Source organism: Trichosurus vulpecula, chromosome 3, assembly GCF_011100635.1.
Source record: "Trichosurus vulpecula isolate mTriVul1 chromosome 3, mTriVul1.pri, whole genome shotgun sequence".
NCBI lineage: Eukaryota > Metazoa > Chordata > Mammalia > Diprotodontia > Phalangeridae > Trichosurus > Trichosurus vulpecula.
In genome coordinates this window covers 278,831,682-278,854,060 of record NC_050575.1, presented here as the reverse complement: position 1 = coordinate 278,854,060, position 22,379 = coordinate 278,831,682, and the positions used below count along the sequence as shown (strand labels likewise).

The following is a 22,379-nucleotide window of genomic DNA, read 5'->3' as shown; positions in this document are numbered from 1 at the left end:
ACTACCTTGAAAATTAGATTGGAGCAAGTGGAAGCTAGTGACTTTATGAGAAATCAGGATATTATAAAACAGAACCAAAGGAATGAAAAAATGGAAGACAATGTGAAATATTTCATTGGAAAAACCACTGACCTGGAGGATAGATCCAGGAGAGATCATTTTAAAATTATTGGACTACCTGAAAGCCATGATCAAAAAAGAGCCTATATATCATCTTTCAAGAAATTATCAAGGAGAACTGCCCTGATATTCTAGAACTAGAGAGTAAAATAGAAATTGAAAGAATCCTCTGATCACCTCCTGAAAAAGACCCCAAAAAGAAATCTTCTAGGAATATTGTTGCCAAATTCCAGAGCTCCCAGATCGAGGAGAAAATACTGCAAGCAGCCAAAAAGAAACAATTTGAGTATTGTGGAAACACAAGCAGGATAACACAAGATCTAGCAGCTTGTATATTAAGGGATTGAAGGGCTTGGAATTTGATATTCCAGAGGTGAATGGAGCTAGGATTAAAACCAACAATCACCTACCCAGCAAAACTGAGTATAATGCTCCAAGGCAAAATGTGGATTTTCAATGAAATAGAGGACTTTCAAGCTTTCTCAGTGAAAAGACCAGAGCTGAATAGAAAATTTGACTTTCAAACACAAGAATCATACATATGTATGTATGTATGTATGTATGTATGTATGTATAGACAGAGGGTACAGGGTGAGTTGAATATGCAGGGGGGGATGATATCTAAAAAAATCAAATTAAGAGATGAGAGAGGAATATATTGAGAGAGGGAGAGATAGAATGGGGTAAATTATCTCACATGAAAGTGGAAAGAAAAAGGAGTTCTGTTGGAAGGTGAGGGGGAATGAGTGAATCTTGCTCTCATCGGATTTGACTGGAGGTGGGAATAACATACACACTCAACTGGGTATCTTACCCCACGTGAAAGTAGGGGGAAGGGTATAAAAAGGGTTGTTGATAGAAGGGAGGGCAGATGGGGGAAGAAGTAATCAAAAGCAAACACTTTTGAAAAGGGACAGGGTCAAGGGAGAAAATTGAATAAAGGAGGACAGGATAGGATGCAGGGAAATATAGTTAGTCTTTCACAACATGAGTATTGTGGAAGTGTTTTACACAATGATACATGTGTGGCCTATGTTTAATTGCTTGTCTTCTTAGGGAGAATGGGTGGGGAGGGAATAGGGGAGAGAATTTAGAACTCAAAGTTTTAAAAGTAGATGCTCAAAAAAAAAAAGTTGTTTTGCATGCAACTAGGAAATAAGATATACAGGCAATGCGGCATAGAAATCTATCTTGCCCTAGGGGAAAGGGGAGGACTGACTGGGGAATGGGGCAATCAGAATATATGCCATCTTGGGGTGGGGGGAAGATAGAAATGGGGAGAAAATTTGTAATTCAAAATCTTGTGGAAATCAATGCTGAAAACTAAAAATATTAAATAAATAATAAAATATTAAAGGAAGCCAGAGATTCTAAAACATGGGGTTGAGGATGGAGTTTTCTAGGCATAGGGAATAGCCATTGGAAAGGCATAGAGCTAGAAGATAGGACATTATGTGTGAAGGTCAGCAAGTAGGCTAACATGGCTTGACCATACAGTGTATTGAGCAGAATAATACGTAAGAAGATTGGGAAAGTAGGAAAGACAAATTATGAAGACTGTTAAATGCTCCAAAGCAGAGTTTATATTTGATCCCAGATGTTAAAAAGAAGCCCTGGAGTTTATTGAGTAGGAGGAGTGACATAGTCAGACATGCTCTTTAGGAGAATTAAGTTGGCATCTCTGTGGAGAATGGATTGGCAAGGAGAGGCACTTAATGCAGAAGACAAAATAGGAGGATATTGTAATCATCCAGGTGAGAGATGGTGAGAGCCTGAATTAGTGTGGTAACAGCGTTGAGTGCTGAAATGGCAGGATTCGGCATCTGATTGGCCATCACTGAGAGTGAGGAGTTGAAGTTGACTATTAAGTTTCAAACCTGAATGACTAGAAGGGTGAAGCTATAAGAGTGAAGTTCAGCCTTCTCCTGCTGCTCGAGGAGCCAGCCGCCACCATGGTGAGTCTTCCTGGGGTCTAGACGCCGTCCGTCTCGCATCTGCGCCATCCTTTGGCTTGGCTCTCGATTCTTCTCTTAGCCCATCTCCTGGAGGCCTCTTGTCCGCTCCGATGTTGAAACTAGCTGGGAACCGAGCTCCAAGAGCGAATGACACTGTAACCATCAGAACCAGGAAGTTCATGACAAACAGACTTCTTCAGCGTAAACAGATGGTTATAGATGTCCTTCATCCTGGAAAGGCCACAGTGCCCAAGACTGAAATTTGAGAAAAACTGGCCAAGATGTACAAGACCACTCCAGACGTCATTTTTGTCTTTGGATTCAGAACCCATTTTGGTGGTGGCAAAACAACAGGCTTTGGCATCATTTATGATTCCCTTGACTATGCGAAGAAAAATGAACCAAAGCACAGACTTACAAGGCATGGCCTGTATGAGAAGAAAAAGACATCAAGAAAGCAGCGAAAGGAATGCAAGAACAGAATGAAGAAAGTCAGGGGTACTGCAAAGGCAAATGTTGGTGCTGGCAAAAAGAAGGATTAAAAGGCACTATGGATGATGTTTATCCGTGAAGATAATTTTTCATCAGAGCATAAATAAACTATGTAAAAACTTCAAAAAAAAAGAGTGAAGTTCAGAAGAGGGGTGGGTTTTGTGTCAAAGACGATGAGTTCTTTTTAGACATATCAAGTTTGAGATGCCTATGGGATATCTAGTTTAAAGTGTTCAATGGACTTTTGGTGATTTGGAATTGGAGCTCAAGACAGAAACTCATATGTGTGTGTGTAAAAATCTGTTTACATATACAGAATACATAGTATTTGAATTTATGGTGAGTTGCATTCACTCTTATGAGGTCACAAAGTGTGAGAGTATAGAGAGAAAAATAAAAGAAGGCCCAGGATACAACCTTGGAGTATACTCACAATTAATGCTTAGCATAGTAACTAAAACATAATAGGCACGTAATAAGTGCTACTTGACTTGATATGACATGAAATGGATGAAAATCTAGCAAAAGAGCATGAGAAGGAGCAGTCATGCAGGTAGGAGAATTCAGGAGATGGCAGTCAACAGTGGTAGATGCTGCAGAGTGGTCAAAAAGAATATAAGATTTGGGAAAAGGTCATTAGACTTAGCAATAATTGATAACTTTTGAGAGAGAACTTTCAGTGGAGTGATGAATTAGATTATAGGGCATTCAGAAAAGAGAGAAGAGGAAGTGAAGGCACCAAGTGCAGATAGTTTTTTGAAGGAGAGAAGAATGAAAGGGAGGAGGAGAGATATTGGATGACAGCTAATGATATAGTGATTATATAATGATATAGTAAGATATAGTGAGGTTTTTTGGCAAGGATGGCACAGTATTGTTATGTTTGTAGGCATCAGGTAAAGGCCCAATAGACTGAAAGATACTAAGATTAGAGCAAGAGGGAGTAAGTATAGGCAATATGCTGAAGACGATGGAGAGGAGGGTGGAATCAAGGGTTGTCTTGGATATGAAAACAACATTTTCATCAGAGATGGGAGGAAATAGTGGGTAATGAGGTCAAGGGGTTTTAAGTCTCCACTTTCTCAGCAAAGTATGAGGTAAAGTCAGCTGAGAAGGTGGGTTAAAAAGGCACTGTGGGAAAAGAAAAGAAGGTTTGGAACAATTGCTTCAGGGAATGGAATGGAGAATCAATTAAAGAGAGGTAAAAGGATTGCCTTGCTGCCAAGAAGGCCCTATTAATATCAGGTTACATAACTTTAGGTGAACTTAGCTCAGTTATATGACTTCTTTAAGCTCCATTCAACAGCAGGCAAATAGGAGCAGAGGAGGCAGAAAGTGGGAGTTTGGCAAGGCATGGGCAACAACAGGACAAGGAATTAGAAAGTAGAGAAGAATGTTGCGTTATTCTGATTAACTAAAGGAAAGAGATTGAGAGAGATGAAAGTGAAGCCAGAACAGGGTTGTCAGTATGGGAAAGGTGGAAGGGATGAAAGTTATGATGAGGAAGAAGAAGAGATTTAGGAGGAGTAAGGCACAGGGGAAGATGGGATAAAAGGTTATGATCATAGAAAGGAAGTTCAGAGTTTTTTTGTTTGTTTTTAATCATGGAAGAAATATACCTGTGGCTGATTTGAAGATCAATGATACATAGCTGCAGTGGAGTGGAATAGGTTGTGGGAAGTCAGTAGACTAGTAGCTAGAAGGTTAGGTATTTGAGGGAACATGAACAACGTGGGACAGCTCATTGTCAAATTCATTCTCTACCTCTGATGAATCTTTCAATTTATTCTTGAGAGTAAATTCCAACATTTGGATGATTTATTTTAAGTCTTTTTAAAAGTAGCTAGTTAATACAAACAAGTGCTACAGGAATTTAATCCCCATTCTTGGGGAGGGGGTGTAATTGTGACAACTTTGAAGCCAAAATTGCTAAGAAAAAACTTGTGGAAAAAATCTGTCCCTTAAAATATAGGATTATAACACTCATGGATATATCATTATATACACATGCATACACCTAATGATTGGCTTTAGAAGTGAGGTTGATCTTATAAGTGAAATAGTATAGTGGGTATAAAGGCAAAAATCTAAATGACTAGCAATTTCAGGCTGCTTATAATTTGCAAGTAATAATACACACATTGGGTAGTCACTTCTTTTACCTCTTTGGATGCTAGGATTTGACGGAGTTCTTTCTTAAGATCAATAAAACGATCATGAAAGATGGCCATGGACCAAGGTTCTTCGAAGAAGCTGGTTAAAAAAGAAAAAAAAATTCATTATCCAGTGAACCTCTCATTATCACTGATAAAGTATTTACCTGCTTTTTTGCCTTTATAAATTACAGTTCTGGACCCATCATGATCGTTTGTTCATAAAATGCCTCCCGCAACAGCATGGTCAATCAATTTTTTTAATGGATGTTCCTGATGTACAGCCAGCTTCAGTAATTACATTTAAAGTGGTTTAATTCAGAGCTGTGGCAAGACCCAGTGAAGAATCCTGATTTTATCAGAATTTAAAAGCCTGTAGACTTGTAAAGAACTGTGTCTCCATTATCTGTCCTCGTTTGAGAAAAGCAGATTGCAGGATTAGCTGAACTGCTGCATAAACAAATTAAATTTGTGTAGACAATGACACAAATGTTGTTCATCATTAAGGTTTCTGGATTAATAATGACCAGAAAACAGGCCACCACAGTTTCACAATATGTTCTTCACACCGGCACACAGATATTTAATTGAATCTCTTCCATGAGAAAAGTTCTTTTTAATATTTAAGTATTTCTAACTTTTAACAGAAAATTATTTTAATGAATACTTTCTATCAAGAACAATGATTAATTTATAAATAGTTAATATTTATAAACACAGAGTCAATTGGATAGCCAGGAATATTTATTTTTTCTTGAACTTCCAGTAACACAGAATGTAAGTTCTTTAGAGCATCAGAGACACATTAACTAAAGGAGATTTATTCTTCTTTGAATGCATGTGTATGTGAAATTCCCATTAGTGTTAATAGATGTCATGTGTGAGAAGACTAACTCATAAAGAGTTGATGTACTGGGATTAAATAGATGAACATTTTATATTTTCTAAACTTTAATTAATAGTCATCTTAGTTCAAAAGAAATTACATACGAGTTTGAATGATGATTATACAATAACAGATATATTTAAGAACATTTTATCCCATTCTCTATACTCCTGCCAAATGTGAATTGACTGCTGTGTGTCTGGGCTATTGTATACTGCCTGGTTTTTAAGCTATAGTTACATGCCAGCTTCAGCAAGACTGAGCACGTGTTTTAAACTCTCTTCATGATCAACTGTTTGGAACCAATCTCATTGACCCAAAATGGCCAAAGTAACCAACCTGGTTTTTTGGGTTGTACATCCTCCACTTTGAACTGCAGGCTTCTAGGCAAAGGCAATGTGTTTTCTGAGTAGTACCCACCAATGGCTGGTACTAAATACTATTATTGGAGAATGAAAAGCATTAGCTTTCTGAAAAATAGATGGATGAACTGTGTAATATGCATTGAAACTGTAAGTAATAATAATAATACCAGTTATGGAAAGGGGTAATCACATGGATCACAATGAAAACGAATGGACATTGTACTTTCACTGGGCATCTTCCAGAACAAATGGATATGAACATCAGCAGTGTGCCCCAGGGAAGTTTGCCCAGAGACCTTTAATACTGTGTCTGCCCAAAGCCACTAAGTCATAAATAGCATTCCTCTTGATGTAATAAAAGATTCAACTTATTTTGGGGGGGGCCTATGTATACAGGTGCAAACATCCAGATCACTTGGTACAAGCAATAGTTACATAGGTGATGTCATGGAGCGTCCTCGTAAGACTACTTCATCTCTTTTACATTTTCCCACTCTCCTGATAAATCTGTAATAGAGCTTTCTTTCAAGCCATATTATGTATCTAGAATACCCTCTCAGCTTAGATATCTACTGCTCCTGCAATATAAAAGAGCTGCTGAATTCCCACCTGCTACCAGTAGTCTTGCACAACTAGTTGGAAAATTGAATAGTAGTGATTCACCCAAATAAGATCCTAGAGGGACAGAGGGTAGAACTAGAAGGAACTGAAAGGCAATCTGTTGGAAAACCTTCCATTTTGTAGATGAGTAAAACAAAGCCCAGAGAGGTTAAATGCTTTGCCTGAGGGCATACAAGTGACAAGGGGCATGGCCTTTTTATTAATTATCCTAGATACTAAACATTTTTTCTGTATTTTGTTAAGTTCATACTATATGGGGGCATGACTTATGTCTGTATGGTGCCTAGAACATAGATATATGTAAACAAGGGAAAATGTTTTTTGGTGAGATTGATGAAGCTTGCTTGTTCTATTTTATTTTCTACTTCTTCACTCCATCTCCAAAGCACCCAGAGTAAAGAAAACCTACTTAGTATGTTATTCATTGGTTGAGATGGAAATGTCTTTCCATGGAGGTTCCTGCCTCAGTTACAATACTATTAGTGATTTCCACACTAGTGGGTTGGGAGGCCCTGGCTTCTCCCATACCTCTCCCCATTTCCACTTGCATCTCTGTGTAACAGGTGAAAAACATTTAGCAGGCCTTTTTGGAAAAGTATCAAGTTTTATTTTTAGTAAAATGTTTCCCTATAAAAAATGTTGTGAGAAAAAATTTAACTTTACCTGAAAAAAAAATGAGATCCAACAATGTTATTTCTGTATATCTAATTTCTAACTATAAACAAGAGCTGATTTTTATAGAATTTTATTTAGATTTCTTCTCTTAAAGAACAACTCTTGGGTTCCATTAAAACAAAGTGTGATAATGAAAAAGACACCCTTGAAAGCAAACCAACAAGTTGACTTCCTGAGGCCCATTTTGAATTTTATTACTGCTTCAACAGTGGTCCCTAAGGGCAAGCTGCAAAGGGGGCTTGAAAGCATAATGCTCTTCAGTGTTGAAGATGAAGCTGGCAAGCTACCAACAGTGGCTTGTAGGCTCCTAAACTATCATGAGAACAGCATCTGCCACATGTGTTTGCATCATTAAGTCTTTCATAACCTGCCAAACTGATCAAGCTAAATGTCTACAAGATGGCAGTATTAGCCAGGGGCAAAACAGGGATTTCAAAACTTGGTCAATTCCTGAAAAGGAGACAGGGGCCCACAGTAGGAATCCTATTGAAAGGTTTTCCATATCTATTGTGGCTGTCGTCGGAAGGCATTTGGAACTGTAGGGTCTCCAGGAAGAAAACTAATAGCTCTTCCTAATATGTTCCTGCCTTTCACCAAAGGGTAACATTAAAAGTGTTCCATGGCAAGTGTTTGAATTTTGCAACACAATTAGCAACACTTCCAAATTCAGATGAAGCGGCTGGCACCTTATAGGCATTAAGTATCTTATCAGTTCCAAATAGGCAGGGCTAAAGCAGTTTCTTTTTATGTAGTGAGATCCTGATAAAGTGACTGATTGTGATATCAGAATGTAGTGAAACATGAGGGTATTGACATTTCCTTTGAGTAAGTTTCTTAGGGTGAGGTTTTCATTGTAATGATTAAAACTTGTCTATTTAAAACTCTAGACTCATTAACTAGAAAAATGAACTTGGTTATAATTGCCAAAGACTAAAATGAAATTTGATTAGAGTGTATTTTAGAAGTAGATTTTTGGGGGCAAGGAGGCACCCTGGGTGCACTTGAAAGGTGACCTTTTTTGTCTAGAAAAGGACAGTCCCTACACATTTATCCATATATTTATATCACAATTTACAGCTGACAGACACTTTCAAATATGTTATCTTGTTTCATCTAGGTATCCCTGTGGAGTAGGCAGGGCAGGTATTGTTCTACAATTAAAAAAATAGACTCAGAGTGATTGTGGTTTTCCCAGGCCTATACAGCAAATAGGTTGGGGACTAGAACCAATGTCTTCTGACTTCTAGGTGCTATAGTCTAGAAAAGGCAATTTTATGAGTGAAATCAGATGCCTTTTAAGAGTGCAATCTATACACTAGAGTGGAAGCACAGAAGAGGGAAAGAGGAGTAGATGTGAGATGGGTCTTAAGCAACTGTTCCACCTCTAAGATATTCAGCATTAAAAAACAAAACAAAACAAAATTTCCATCATTCAGGTATGCCTCCGCAACCAATCAAGGAAAAGGTTTGTTACCCTGAACTCACCACCCTAAGCTTGAATGGTGGGGATTTTTACTGATCGTGAGAATCAATTCCTAACTGATATTATTGTCCTGGGTTGTTAAGTTTCATTTTACCCTGCTGGAGAGGAGGGTCTGCATACCCAGGTGTGTCCAGCTCTATATCATTCTCCTGTAGTTGTTTATGGAAATAGCCAGCCTGTTCAGGAATGGATTTTTACAGTTAAGAAATACTTGTCTCAAGGAGCCTCAGCTTTCTCCATCTGACATGCTCTTTCTATATTAGCTACACCTTCTTCTCCAACCTGGTAACCCTTCCTTTCTACCCTGCTCCTTTTCTGGAACCCTCCATACCTAGAATTGTCTATGCTTGGAACTTTCCAAATTAGAAGCATCCACTTTCCCAATCAATTGGCACCTCCCTGCCTGTGACATCAGAGGTAGGAAAACATTTGGCTCTGTAGAGGGTCCCTGAGCCTCATGGATGATGAAGTGAAGACAGACCCAACAAAGTCCAGACAGAAGTGAAGACAGTCCAACAAAGCTCCAACCCCTGGGAGCAGCCTCCTGAAGGACTTGTAGGCCCATTTCTCCTGCCATGGACTGAAAGAAAGCATTTTGCATAAGGCTCACTGGTGACATCCCTGGTCTTTCAGGAGGGAGGATGGGGTGAAGAGAAGAGTAATCATTTACATGGAGCCTACTACTTGTCAGACACTATCTCATTTGATTTACTGCAAGGTAGGTGCTGTTAATGTCCGCATTTTACATATGAGGCAACTGAGCAAACAAATTAAATGACTTTTCCAGGGTCACACAGCTAGTAAGTGCTTGAGCCTACGTTGGAATGTAGGTCTTCGTGATTTTATTGATATGAGGAAGCTCCCTTTACCTATGCAGACTGGTATCTTCTCTGTAACTTAAGAGCCTCAGAGAGTTGTTTAAACTCTCTGAAAGATAAGTGACTTTCCCAGAGTCAATATTATTATGTTTAATATTATTATATATGTTAAATGCAAGATGTAAACCAAGGTCTTTCTAGCTCCTATGACAGTTTTATTCAATATACCATGGTATCTCTTATATGTATATTATGCAGTAGCAAAATCCAAGTTGCAGACATACATAGCACTAGCTAGGCATTTTCCACATTGACCATCTCAACCAATCATGGCTCAAAATAATCTTCATTCTGGACATTGGCTAGCCAGTTATTTACCTTGCCAACTATGAAAATTATGTCTCTGTCCCCAAACCCAAGGGCAGGTGATGGTTTGCTTGTCCTATGCTCCATTATGAGAAAGGCAGCCTGGGGTAGTGGGACCAGTAAAGGTGAGGTCAAGAAAGATTTGGTTTCAGGTCTCACCTCTGACATTAAACTTGCTGTTTGACTATGGACAACTCACTATCTCTGAGACTTAGTTTCCTTATCAGTACAGTAGGAACTACCTTATGGTGTTATTGTAAGGGAATAACATATGCAAAAGAACTTCATAAACTTTACAGAACCATAGAAACATCAGCTATTATTATTATTAAAAGGTAAAGTCCCCACAGTTTATTGTTTTATTACTCTCAAATATTTTCCCCGTACTTTTATTCCTCTTGAATATTCTCCTGAACTTCAGTTTTGGCCAGTGGGGCTGAGGCAATATTGATACTGTTTACTGGATATCCAGAATTGATGCTTCTTCTGGACCTCAGCTATGCATGTCACCTGAGGACACAGGCTTCCTGCTACCTGGCCTGCTCTCCCTGGAACTCCAGTTCTATTGTTAACAAGTTGCCCTTCATTTTAGACCTCTGCCTCTGACTCTCTCTCCTTTTCTTTATTTGCATTCATGGAAAGTTGGCTTCCCTCAGATGACACCATCTTCTGGCCAGCATAGAATTAGAATGTAACAAACTGTAATTCCCCAGTTAGAATGTAAGCTCGTTGTGAGGATAAATTATTTCATTATTTTTATTTGTATCCTCAGTGCCTAATAGCTACTTATTGGTTGATTAATATCCATCAACACTGTGTCAGGAAAAGGAAGAAGTGCCCATCTTGCCCCTGACTGCCACACCCAGACCCTCACCCAACCACTCTGAGGTTCTTTATAATCAGCTAGATCATTGTATACTGTTTCTGGGGTTGCAGAGACCACAAGGAAATTTTCTTTCTTCTTTCATTGTGCTGTTAATAGCAAAATTTTGATTAACCAGAACCTAATTAATAAGAAGCTTTGGTATAGCTGATAGTCCATTCTTGGAATACATGTCCTGCTCATCTCTATCTATTAGAACCCCTGGCTTCCTTAAAGGTACAGCTTAAATATCAACATAGAAGAGCTTTCCAGATCTCCCAGCTGCTACGCTCCCCTCTGCCCAAAAATATTACATTGTATTTTGTATATATTTCAGATTTACTAGATTTATGTGTGTGTAGGCTATTTCTCCAGTAAGTTCTTGAGGAAAGATATTGTCTAATTTTTTGGTCATTGTATATTCCGTGCTTTGCATAGTGCATATCAAGCTCATAGTAATGCTTAATAAAATCTTGTTGATTTTTTTAATGTAAACTTCATTTTTTAATCATTTACTTTTAAAGAAATGGGTAATGACATGAAAAAAGGCTGGTACCAGGCATTTAGTAAAGAATTATCTCTTTCATAGTATATATCCTAAGAATCAGTACAACTTTGTCTCCATCTCCAACACCTTCTGTATTTATCACTACTATCCTGAATAGTGAGAATTGGTCTTCATGCCAATGATCTTGAGAAGTGAAGGATACACGTCTATCAAAAAAAGAGTCAGTTCTATTTACTATGCTGTACCTAGGCAGAAAGGTGGACTAACACATTTAGAAGGGTTTTCAAAAGGAAGGTGTGAAACAGAAATGGGTTTCTGATTGACACTGAATTAACTATAAAATGAAATTAATGAACACTCTATTCCCTGAACATTATAGTTAATTTAAGTTTTACTCAGTATTTTTCTAAAGATGCCATGAATGGGCATGTCAGAAATACCTTAGAGATACTGAAAAGGGAGATCCTTATTCTTAGTAGAAAATATTTAGTTTTCCGATGACCCACGAGTCTTTTTAGATGACTAGTGGATGATTTCTAATTAGTGGCTCAATGAGATTATGTTAAAAGCAAGGCAACACCACTCAGTCTACTGCTTCTAAATCATTAGTTCTCACAGTCTTAAATAGGAACTGCAATTTTTAAAAAATAGCCAACATCCAAAATACAACCAATAGACTTAAAACTCTTAAAAACTGATTGGGACAGGAGCAAAGTGGTAGAGAGCTCAGGGCTGTGAAGAAGAGAGCCCTCCTCCCTTTTAAACATATATTTCAGCTTTGGCAGAAGAAAGCATCCCAAGAAGATTGAGCAACTCAGAGTACTGAGTTAATATACAATATACAATACTTAATATACAATTTTAAAATCCCAAATAAAGTCAATTCTGTTGCAGATAGGAACTAGATTCTGATCGGAGCTAGCCTTAATTAAATAACAGCAGCTGTGAATGTGACATACCTGTACCAAAACTGAGATGATGTTCAGATCACTTCAGATTTATTGCTGAGGAAATGTTGAAATGTCTTTTTCAACTTATGAGACTTTGAAAAGCAAAACTATTACTATAAAACTGGCACTTAAAAAAGAGGAGAGAATGTTGTGAATGTAGTACCAGTCATAACTGGCTCCACCCCTAGAATGGATGGTTCTCATGCACCAACCAGTGAAAATGGTAAATAGGTTATTTGACTGACATCTGTGCTTTAAATAGTTTGACTTGTCACAGAGTCAGTTACTCCCTCCTTCCCCTAAAAGAGCCAAATGGTATTTTATGGATCTGATTCTTCATTAATAATGTTTGAAACAATTATGTATACTAATACAACACATATGGTTACATTGCTATAATGGTTGATTTGTCAGTATAAAACAATTTTTGTTGTTCAGTCATTTTAGTTGTGTTCACCTCTTTGTGACCCCATTTTGAGGTTTTCTTGACAAAGATACTGCAATTTCCTTCTCCAACTTATTTTTTTATTTCATTTTTAACAGATGAGGAACTAAGGCAAACAGGGTTAAGTGACTTGCCCAGAAACTTGCCTAGGCCCTTGCCACACAGCTAGCAAATGTCTGAGGCTGGATTTGAATTCATGAAGCTAAGTCTTCCTGATTCTAAGCCCAGTGATCTATCCACTATGCCACCCAGTTGTCCATAAAACAATACTTTCAGCAAAAAAATCCAAACAATATCTGTTTTTGTTTTTTTTTCCCTTTAATCATCCAATGAATCAACAAAATGGTTTGGCTAATTTTTCCATTAATGAAACTAACTTTGTGTGTAACTGGAACTTCATTAGAGTCAAACCACTTGTACACACAGAAACAATATTATTATTTTGATTTAAAACACACGTATTTATTTCTAATTTAGGTGGATCGGTCTATAAGGCACTGTTATTAGTTCATTCAGTGCTTTGCACATCTAGTGATAGTTCAACCTAGTTATTGTATGCTGTGTGCTTCCTATATAATTTCTTATGGGCAATATTTTTAGAGATGTATATACTTTTTATCATATAATTAAACTAGAATAATATTTAACTTCAAGTATTTTCCTACTCATTCTGTCTATAAAGTTTCTCTGTATATGTGTAGTTTATTAGAAGCTATGTTATCTCAGAAAGTTGTGTAGGGATTTACATTGATTTGCTATATAAGTTTAGGACTAATAGTATGAAGCAAGGTTAGCATTTAATTCCAGTAGAAAAGAAAAGCTCTTAGGGCTTTAGCCTTCATGTGTTCTTCCTTTCTTATTCTGCTTCTCTCTTCATAAAAAGCACAACCATTTTCCTCTAATTAGGCTGCTAAGAGTACTGAGGAGCATTAGTCCCACTCAGCCACTCAGTCATGCTCACAGCTGTCCCCATTTCCTATTTTCTGTAGTAAAAAATATCTATATCTTTATCTATATATCTCATGTGAGGATGAGGAATGCCTTTTGTGTGACTGGCACACTAATGCTTCAGGACCTGACAAACTCCAGAGGCAAGATACTGTCTTATTATTATTTCTTTGGTTAAACAGTTTCTCATATTTAAAAACTATTAGCCATCTAATTTAGGCACACAGAGTATATGGGCTACCTTGAATATAGCCCCTTTTTATAAGCATTCTTCATGAGGTTCTTTTCTAGTAGATAAAATGTATCTCTTTTTGCCAAAAGGTACAATTAAAAACCATCAGAGCGGTTTCTTCATTTCCCTAATGCCTCTATTATGTTTTTAGGTTCGATATTTCCAAGAATCAAGCATTAAAAATGCAACTGAAGTTGAATTCTCTTTCCAGTCTCATAAAATGACATTAATTGTTTAATCTCTTTAAGTCTAAAGCCTCAAATACACATTATGCATGTGTAAATTGGCTCTAAGTTGAAAAGCCTATAGGATTCAGTTCACAAAATCAGTTTAGTGTGATTATGATAGTTTGATGATTTTTTTAGCACTTTGCCTGGGTAGTCACTAACAGAATGTAAAATGTGAAAACCAGTGTAATGGAAACTCATGAAGAAAATGTTCGTATCCAATTCAAGTGCTCTTAGACTGCATTTTAAATACTGAATTAAAGAGTGCTGCTCATTTTCAATGAAAAGGCATTTTCATAAATTCATTTTAAACTAGAACAGAATTTTTAGAGCTGACTAGAACCTTAAAGATCAATTGTTCCTTTTAAAGCAGTTGATGAAGCTGTGGGTTAAGTGATTTGCCTATGACAGTCTTATACCTATAACCTACCTCCTGTTTCCTAGTTCAATCCTGTGTCCATTATGCTGTCCTTGTCCCCAAACCCAGTTATTTCAACCAAAACACACACGTGCACAGACACACACACACACACACACACACACACACACACACACACACACAGACACACATTCTGTCCCTCTGACTTCTTCTCCCTGCTGGTTAGTACACTAGGGAAAAGACAGTGAGATGCAGCCACAGAAGGGAAGCATCTCATGAAACCCAGTGCAGTTATATTGCCTTTCACTTACACTGGAGGCTCATCTGAGACTTCCTTTTGCTCTCTGAATAATTCAAATGGCCCATAGACAAAACTAGTAGTCAGCCTAATTAAATCTACCAATACTAGTAACAGTTTTTCTTCCTTAAATATAACCGGTTGACTTTCTACCATATTCCCCATAGCATATGTTCTACACTTCCTTTTCTTGCCATAAGTCTGGAGTAGACACCAGATGTGTCAAACGCTGGCTGCAGGCCAAATTGTGACTACAACACTCTCAAGTGCACCAGATTAAAATGTAGTTGGGAGATATTTAGCAAAACAAACAAAAATGGAGTAAAACAAATATAATGTTAACATGTGATTTTTTTAAAGGCAATAGGCAACCTGTAGGCATCTGTGATTTAGTGTCTCCATTTTTATTTGAGTTTGACACCACAGATTTACACCCTTCTCTTTTTCTCAGCAGAAGACCTCATTCCCATACTTTGCTGAGAAAATTAAGGCCACTTGTCATAAGCTAACTCTTCTCCCTAATTCTACACCTCGAATCTCCTCAGTATCATCACCAATTTTCTCCTCTTTTCTTCAATCTTCAGATAAAGAGATGGGCCTTCTTTCCCAGGCCAACCATTCTACTTGTGTCCTTAATCCCATTTCCTGCTATCTTCTCTCCCTTATCAATTTCATTATTTACTGGTTGCTTTGCAGCTGCCTACAAATACCCCTTGTGTCTCACTCATTTCTTCTATCCTTAAAAAAAACACAACCTGTCACTTTATCCTACCATCCCCTCAAGTTATCATTGTATATCTCTTTTCTGTATGACAGATACAATCCTTGAAAAAGCTTTCTATATTTGTTGCTTTGACTTTCTTACCTTCCATTCACTTTTCAACTCCTTACAGTCTGGTGTCCTACCTCACCATTTAAATGAAACTGCTCTCCATGAGCACTAGTGATCAATATTCCTAGATTCAATAGCCTTTTCTGAGTCCTTATACTTCTTGACCACTCTGCAGTGTTTGATACTGTTGACTATCTCCTCCTCCTAGATATTTGTTCCTCATTAGGTTTTCATGACTGTGTCTCTTCTGGTTCTCCTACCAATTTGGTCAATCCTTGGCTTCCTTTGCATGATCATCCCACCCCATTTGTTTGGATGTATCCATGGCTTTGTCTTGAATCTTTTCCTCTTCCTTTGCCATACTTCATCCTTTGATGATATTGTCAGCTTATATGTGTTCAAATATAACTCATATGCTAATTACTGCCCTCTCAACAAATCTCTATGTCCAAGTCCATTCCTCTCCTGAGCTTCTGCATCACCAATTTGGTCCCAAACAGTTCCACCTTGAAGTCCCACCATCACCTCAAACTTAACATGTCAAAAGAACGGTTTATATATCTACACTTAACAGATCCCTCCTCCTAACTTCCCTTTTTATATTTATAATACTACCATCTTTCCAGTTACTCAGATTCAAAATATCAGGGTTATCCTTCCTTACTATATCCAAAGAGTAACCAAATCTTGCCAATTCTATACCAAAAACATCTCTCATATGCTTTTCTATGCTCGCATAGCTACCATCCTAGTTAAGGCTCTCCTCACTTTTTGCCTGGACTGTTTTAACATCTTCTTAATTCATCTCTTTCTCCCCATGTGATCTCTTCTCTTGCCAATTCATGCCCCCACAAGCTGCCAAATTGGTATTCCTAAGGCACAGGTCTGACCATGTCACTGCTCTGCTTAAGAAGCATAAGTAAATCCCTATTATCTCCAGGATAAAATTTAAAATTTTCTGTTTGTCACTTACAATCTTGCACAATCTGGCTCCAAACCTATTTTTTTCACACTGATTTCATAAGATGTATTTCATGCCTCCTATGCTCCAGACAAACTGGTCTTCTTGCTGTCCCAATAGATAATATTTCATCTTCTGTCTCCTTGCCTTTGCACACAAACTGTTTCCCATTTTGGGAATGTTCTCCCTCCTTTACTATCCTTAGATCCTTTCAAGGCTAATTTATAGTTACTTTGTATTTACTTATCTGTATAGTTATTATTTCCTCCTAGCACAATATAAACTTCTTAAAGACAACGGCTGTTCATTTTCCCTTATATTCCTACTGCCTAGAACACAATTGGTGCTTTAAAAATACATCTGAATTTAATTAGATTTTTGAAAACAGTAATACCGTAACAGTGTAATAGCAAGATAGTCTGCTGCTATCCAATACCTTAGTGCTGAAACAGATCAGTACCTATCCCATAGGACAGCTACTGGCCATGGTACTGATATTTTCTGCTAACATTTTCTGTCCAAACATATCAGCTAATTTGATTGGTTTGACTGATTTGACCCAGCAAATCAGTTAAAAATCAATTTTTGAAATATTCTCAAACTCAAATTCCACTTATAAAAATAATTTTTAAAAATCTGTGTAGTAAGGGTTTCAGTATGGCTTGGGCCATTTCCAACTTACCACTAGCTGTAATTTTTTTAAATGGAAATTAATGAAATGGACACTAAAAAGTGTTTTCTAAAAAGATTTTCTAGTTTTGTCTATGAATATACATTATCTGGAAAAATCTAGCTTTTGTGCAAAATTGAAGTTGATATTGTCTCAGTTGAAAACTGAAAGTTCTTTATCTGCTCAATTTGAGTCTTTCAGATTTTATATCTAAGTTGTGTATCTATTAGTGATTATCTTGGCATATGGTGTGAGGTGTTGATCTAACAGAGTTTCTGCCAGACTACCATTCAGAATATTTCCCAGAAAATTTTGTCAAACTGAGTAGGAGGAAGATAGTAGACTGAATTGCATTTGAGAAATGAAAACAGTACTTTCAATTATTCTAACCTAGTCTCAGGACAGAAATCCATCTTTTTAACACAAATATTCTCCAAATGATGTTATATGAGTACAATTTGTGGAACATTTCAAGCTCTAAAGAATGAAACTCATGGATGACTCAAATGCTCAATCTTTGGTCACTCCTCCCAAAGATACAGACTGTGACCCATTCAAACCTATCCGCACATGTAACTCATTTCTTGCTTTGCTTATTTCCACATACTGGCATTAGTTCCCCAGTCCACTTAATATGCTGCAGGATTTTCTCCTTACATCATAGAGATACTGGTGGAGCACTATACATCTATCATCTCCTGCTTTTGCTACACAGTAAGCCCATGTTTTCTTCCTATCATATAGATCCTCAGTGACATCCTTTATACCTATTATTGTCTAGACTTCCTTGGTGATTGTACGTTTCAGCTTTCTCATACTTACTACCCACCTTTCTATTGCCTTCTATGTAATAGTCATCTTTGTTCATCATTCTAGATCTTGCTGCCATATAGCAATACCAGTGAAATGTTAGTATTGAAAAGATGGGCCTTTGCTTTCGTGGGAAGCTTGCGGTTAGTAAAAGAGTTTTGCAGTTTCCCATAGGAAATCTAGCCTGTTCTCCCTTTTAACTTTGGATCCAGCTCTTTATCTATCTCTACTGTCTGTTCCAGATATACATACTATTAGACAAGCTTTATACTGTATCAATTAAGATGCAGATTGAAATCTGGACAGTAGATATTCTTCATCCCCTTGATATTTCCTCATGAATAGACAGGCCAAACTCTTAGGAGTGATTACAGATGTCTTCTAAGAAGTTCTGCAACTGAATGCAATCAGCACAATGTTATTCACAAATAGGAACATCTAGAGGACCTCATTATTCACAAAAAATCTTTTCTCAAACTGATTTCTGTTCTATATGTCTTTCATCACAATGGAAAATATTTTGTCGTGCACACATCTTGCAATTCTATGCTACATACAATGTTTATTACTACAAGGTAACTGAACATGGGGTGTTTCTCTTATTACATCTGCCAAGCAATCCTCAATGATATTGATACACATTGGGAAATACCATGCTTTCAAAAGCACATAAGGTGGCATTTTGTTCTGCCAAATCAAATACTTTTTCTGATAAACAAACCATAGGTAGAATGGGATCTTATATCCTTTATATCCTTCAATCAGCTATAAGATGGTAAATTGTTGAATATCATTTGTGAAAGTCTCCTTATTCCCCACTAATACCCTCATCAAGGAAAGGATGCTTTCAATTCATGTATAGGTTACCAAAAGAAAGATTTTTGTGTAGACTGGAGATAGGTCAGTAGTCTTTGTTGTTCTTTCAGTCATGCTTTTGCAGTATTAATGAAGTATGAAATTTTTTTCCATACCTTTAGTATCTTTCTCTTCTTTAGACAACTTTTATAGTGCTCCCTCAGTGCCCTCCCAATTGTTTCACTTCCAGCATGTATCTCTTCGATGTATACTTGGTCCAATTCAGCTATTTCCTCATCTTTGTTCTTATTTGTATCATTTCAACTTCCTCTATCATCAAAGAACATGATTTTAGAGGCTAACTGCAGTGGTTCCATTATGTTTCAGTGTTTTTTAATGATGTTTGCAAATCTTTTCCATATTTTTTCTGCTTATAGTCCTCTTTCCATTTTCATACTTAAATGCCCCTGGGATGACTTTGCTTAGTTTGATATCTTGCCAGACTTTCTTTAATTTGGTTTTAACTTTCACTGTTTTTCTCTGCTTTATAAAATAATGGTAATAATTACCCATCATCCTTCTTCATAAGATTTTACAGAAAAACCTTAAGATGTAACCTGGTATTGCCTTTAGCAGGTAATTATCTCTACTTGGCAAGAAAAAGTAAGTAAGATGTTTGTTGACTTGTTCTTGCTTTTTGGTCTTTTCATTGTGGCAATTATTTACATTGGTTTTTGTGCAGGCATGAAAGTACTTGCTTTTTGGTCTTTGCATTGTGGCAATTATTTACACTGGTTGTTGTAGTTAGTGGTAATGTCATTTCTGTTGTCGTTTTCTGATTTTTAATTGTTTAGTAATCTGTCAAATTAATTTTGGGTTTAATCTTTTAATTGTGCACCATACCTTTTTCTAATTATTATTATTTTTGTTTACTTTAAATACTGATCTTAGATCTAAAGAGTTGATGGTCTGACTGTTCACATACAGCTGACTCAGGGAAAATTCCCACATCAATAATAAATCTGGCCAAAAAAATTCACAACCAAGTGACCAGCTTATTGGTGATTTGCTTCTCTGTAACTGACTTTTGGAAGCAGATTCAGTCTGTTACCAGGGGCATTCTGAAAGCTTTCCCAACATGTTATGACATCTTTCATTCCACCAGCATAGCCTTTGAGAATGCAGAGTCACTTCCATGTCATGGTGAAGCATCAGACTATGACATTTTCTTGGAGTCATTAAAGTTATTTCTAGGAATATGTGATTGAAAAAGTAGATGGGCTGGTCAAGTCTTGAGAGTGAAAAATAACTCCTAGTTAGCATGAGTCTTATATCAGTACCTATGAATTATTAAAAGACCTATGGGGAATTCCTTCAGCGAGTTAAGTAAAACAAATATGGAGCATTTGTAGGGAAAAAAGGACAAAAATTACACAAGATGAAAGCACAGTTGAGATCTGTATCGATAGAAAGAATGCCTTTATCAAGGCATTAACAGGTACAATAAATATTTAATTGTCATTAATAAGGTCCAGCTGAACCTATTTCATTGCATAATTTGGGCCTTTGTTTTAGATCTTATTAACAAAGGATGGACTTTTGACTTCTGACCCAATCATCCTCCTGAACTGATCTCTTCAAGATCACGAATGACCTTTTAGTTGACTAATTCAATGACATTTAAGTTTTTCTCCTTCTTGACCTTTATGCAGTATGACACTGCAGATCACTCATCTTTCTGGATATTCTCTTTTTTCTTGAGTTTTATGACATTGCTTTTTCTGAGTTCTTCTCTTATGTAGTTCCCCTCTTACTTGTCTGGCTGCTTTTTCTTAGTCTCTTTCTTTGGTTCATTATATTCCTCTTGCTTCTGAAGGATGGGATTCCCCAACTGTCTTCAGCCTTCTCTTCTGTTTGCTTTGGTGACCTCATTCAGCTTCAGGGTTAAAATTATCACCTATGTACAAATGATTCCCAGATTTAAATATCAAACTCTAGTTTCTCGTCTGCAGTTGTCTTACATAAAAATTTTTCTGCTGAATATCTTCATCTTTATGTTACACCAACTCATAAAGGGAAAGGGGATCGGAAATTAATATGTGCCACCCACACTACACTCAATATATTCAAAACTTAACTCATATTCCCTGTGAGCCACCATTTCTTCTCCTGTAAAAGGAGGGAGATGAAATAGATAATCTTTAAATCTCCAACCCTCAGTGATAGGATCCTATGAGCCTACCTTTCCGGCTTGATTTCTTACTGTTTCTCTTCACATACTTTATATTCTAAAGAAACTGGACCATTAGCTATTTCTAATCTCATCTCTGAACTGTCCCATTTCTGTGGCTTCACAAAAGCCACAGGATACCCACCTGCAATGAGCTCCATCTTCATTTCTGCCTATTGAATTTTTTTTTCCTTCAAGGCCTAATTCAGACACCATAATTACCTACATGAAACCTTCCATGATGCCCCCTACCTGAAGTGACCACTCCCTTCTCAAATTTTCTTTGATTAGGATCTCTCCTTTGCATTATCACATTCTACTTCTATCATATTTATTTGTGAACATTTCATCTTCCTACTCCCCTCCTATGCAAATATACTGGGAGATGTAAATCCTTATGGACAAGGACGAGGTTGTTTTGTCTTTTGTTGGGCAGCTAGGTGGCACAGTGGTTAGAATACTGGACATCCAATCAGGAAAGTTCAAATCCAGACTTAGATATTCACTAGCTGTGTGCTCCTTAGCAAGTCCCTCTGGCTGTCTCAGTTCCCTCAGCTGTAAAATGGAGGTAATAAAAGTACCTACTCCCCAAGGTTGTTGTGAGGATCAAATGAGATATTTCTAAAGTGCTTAGGAGAATGTGTGACACATAATTGTTCTTTAATAAATATTTTTCCCATCCCCTTTCCCTTTATAGCTCTAGTTTCTATACTAGAACCTGGCATACATTAGGTGCTTAGCAAATATTTATTAATTGAATTGTGCACTACTATATAAAGCAAGAAGGCAAAATCACAAAATAGATAAACTGGTGACTTACCTGCTATAAAAGTTTTTTCACTTTAAAAAACAACAAGATTAAGCAGTTGATTCCTTTCTAAAGAGCTGCCCAAGTATATTTAAAATATTGTTTTTTTAATAAAATTTTATGTGCACTTTTTTAGGAAACATAGGTGTTTTAAGGGAAGGTATGCATATGATTTATTATAGAAGTCAGTTATTGATGAGAACCAGTACTGTTGGATTAGTGCTATTTTTAATATGTCAAAAATATGCCTACCAAAAAGTAAGAAAAATTAAGGTGGAAAAAGTATTAACATGATCTGTTCCAACCCCTGTCAGAGTACAGGAATGCTCAAATTCCTTAAAAACAATCCTTTCCATGGGTAGTATAATTTATTCTTTACAATCTCAAGGAAATTTCAAATTTCCCAGTCCTCAACAGACTGGACTGTCAAAACATGCATGTTATGTTGTAACAATAATGTTGCTAGCAGCTGCTGTGGAGGTGAAACACC

The 22,379-nt window shown here is 37.0% G+C and overlaps 1 protein-coding gene and 1 pseudogene across 1 annotated transcript in view; one reads left to right on the top strand and one right to left on the bottom strand.

The window, feature by feature from the left end:
* Positions 1 to 22,379, bottom strand: part of CFAP61 (cilia and flagella associated protein 61) — a 362,517-nt gene that overhangs the window by 6,000 nt on the left and 334,138 nt on the right. The window contains exon 30 of the mRNA XM_036749971.1: positions 4,730 to 4,820. Coding sequence (XP_036605866.1) covers positions 4,730 to 4,820 — 91 coding nt within the window. The remainder of the gene's footprint in view (positions 1 to 4,729; positions 4,821 to 22,379) is intronic.
* LOC118841270 lies at positions 1,772 to 2,673 on the top strand (annotated as a pseudogene).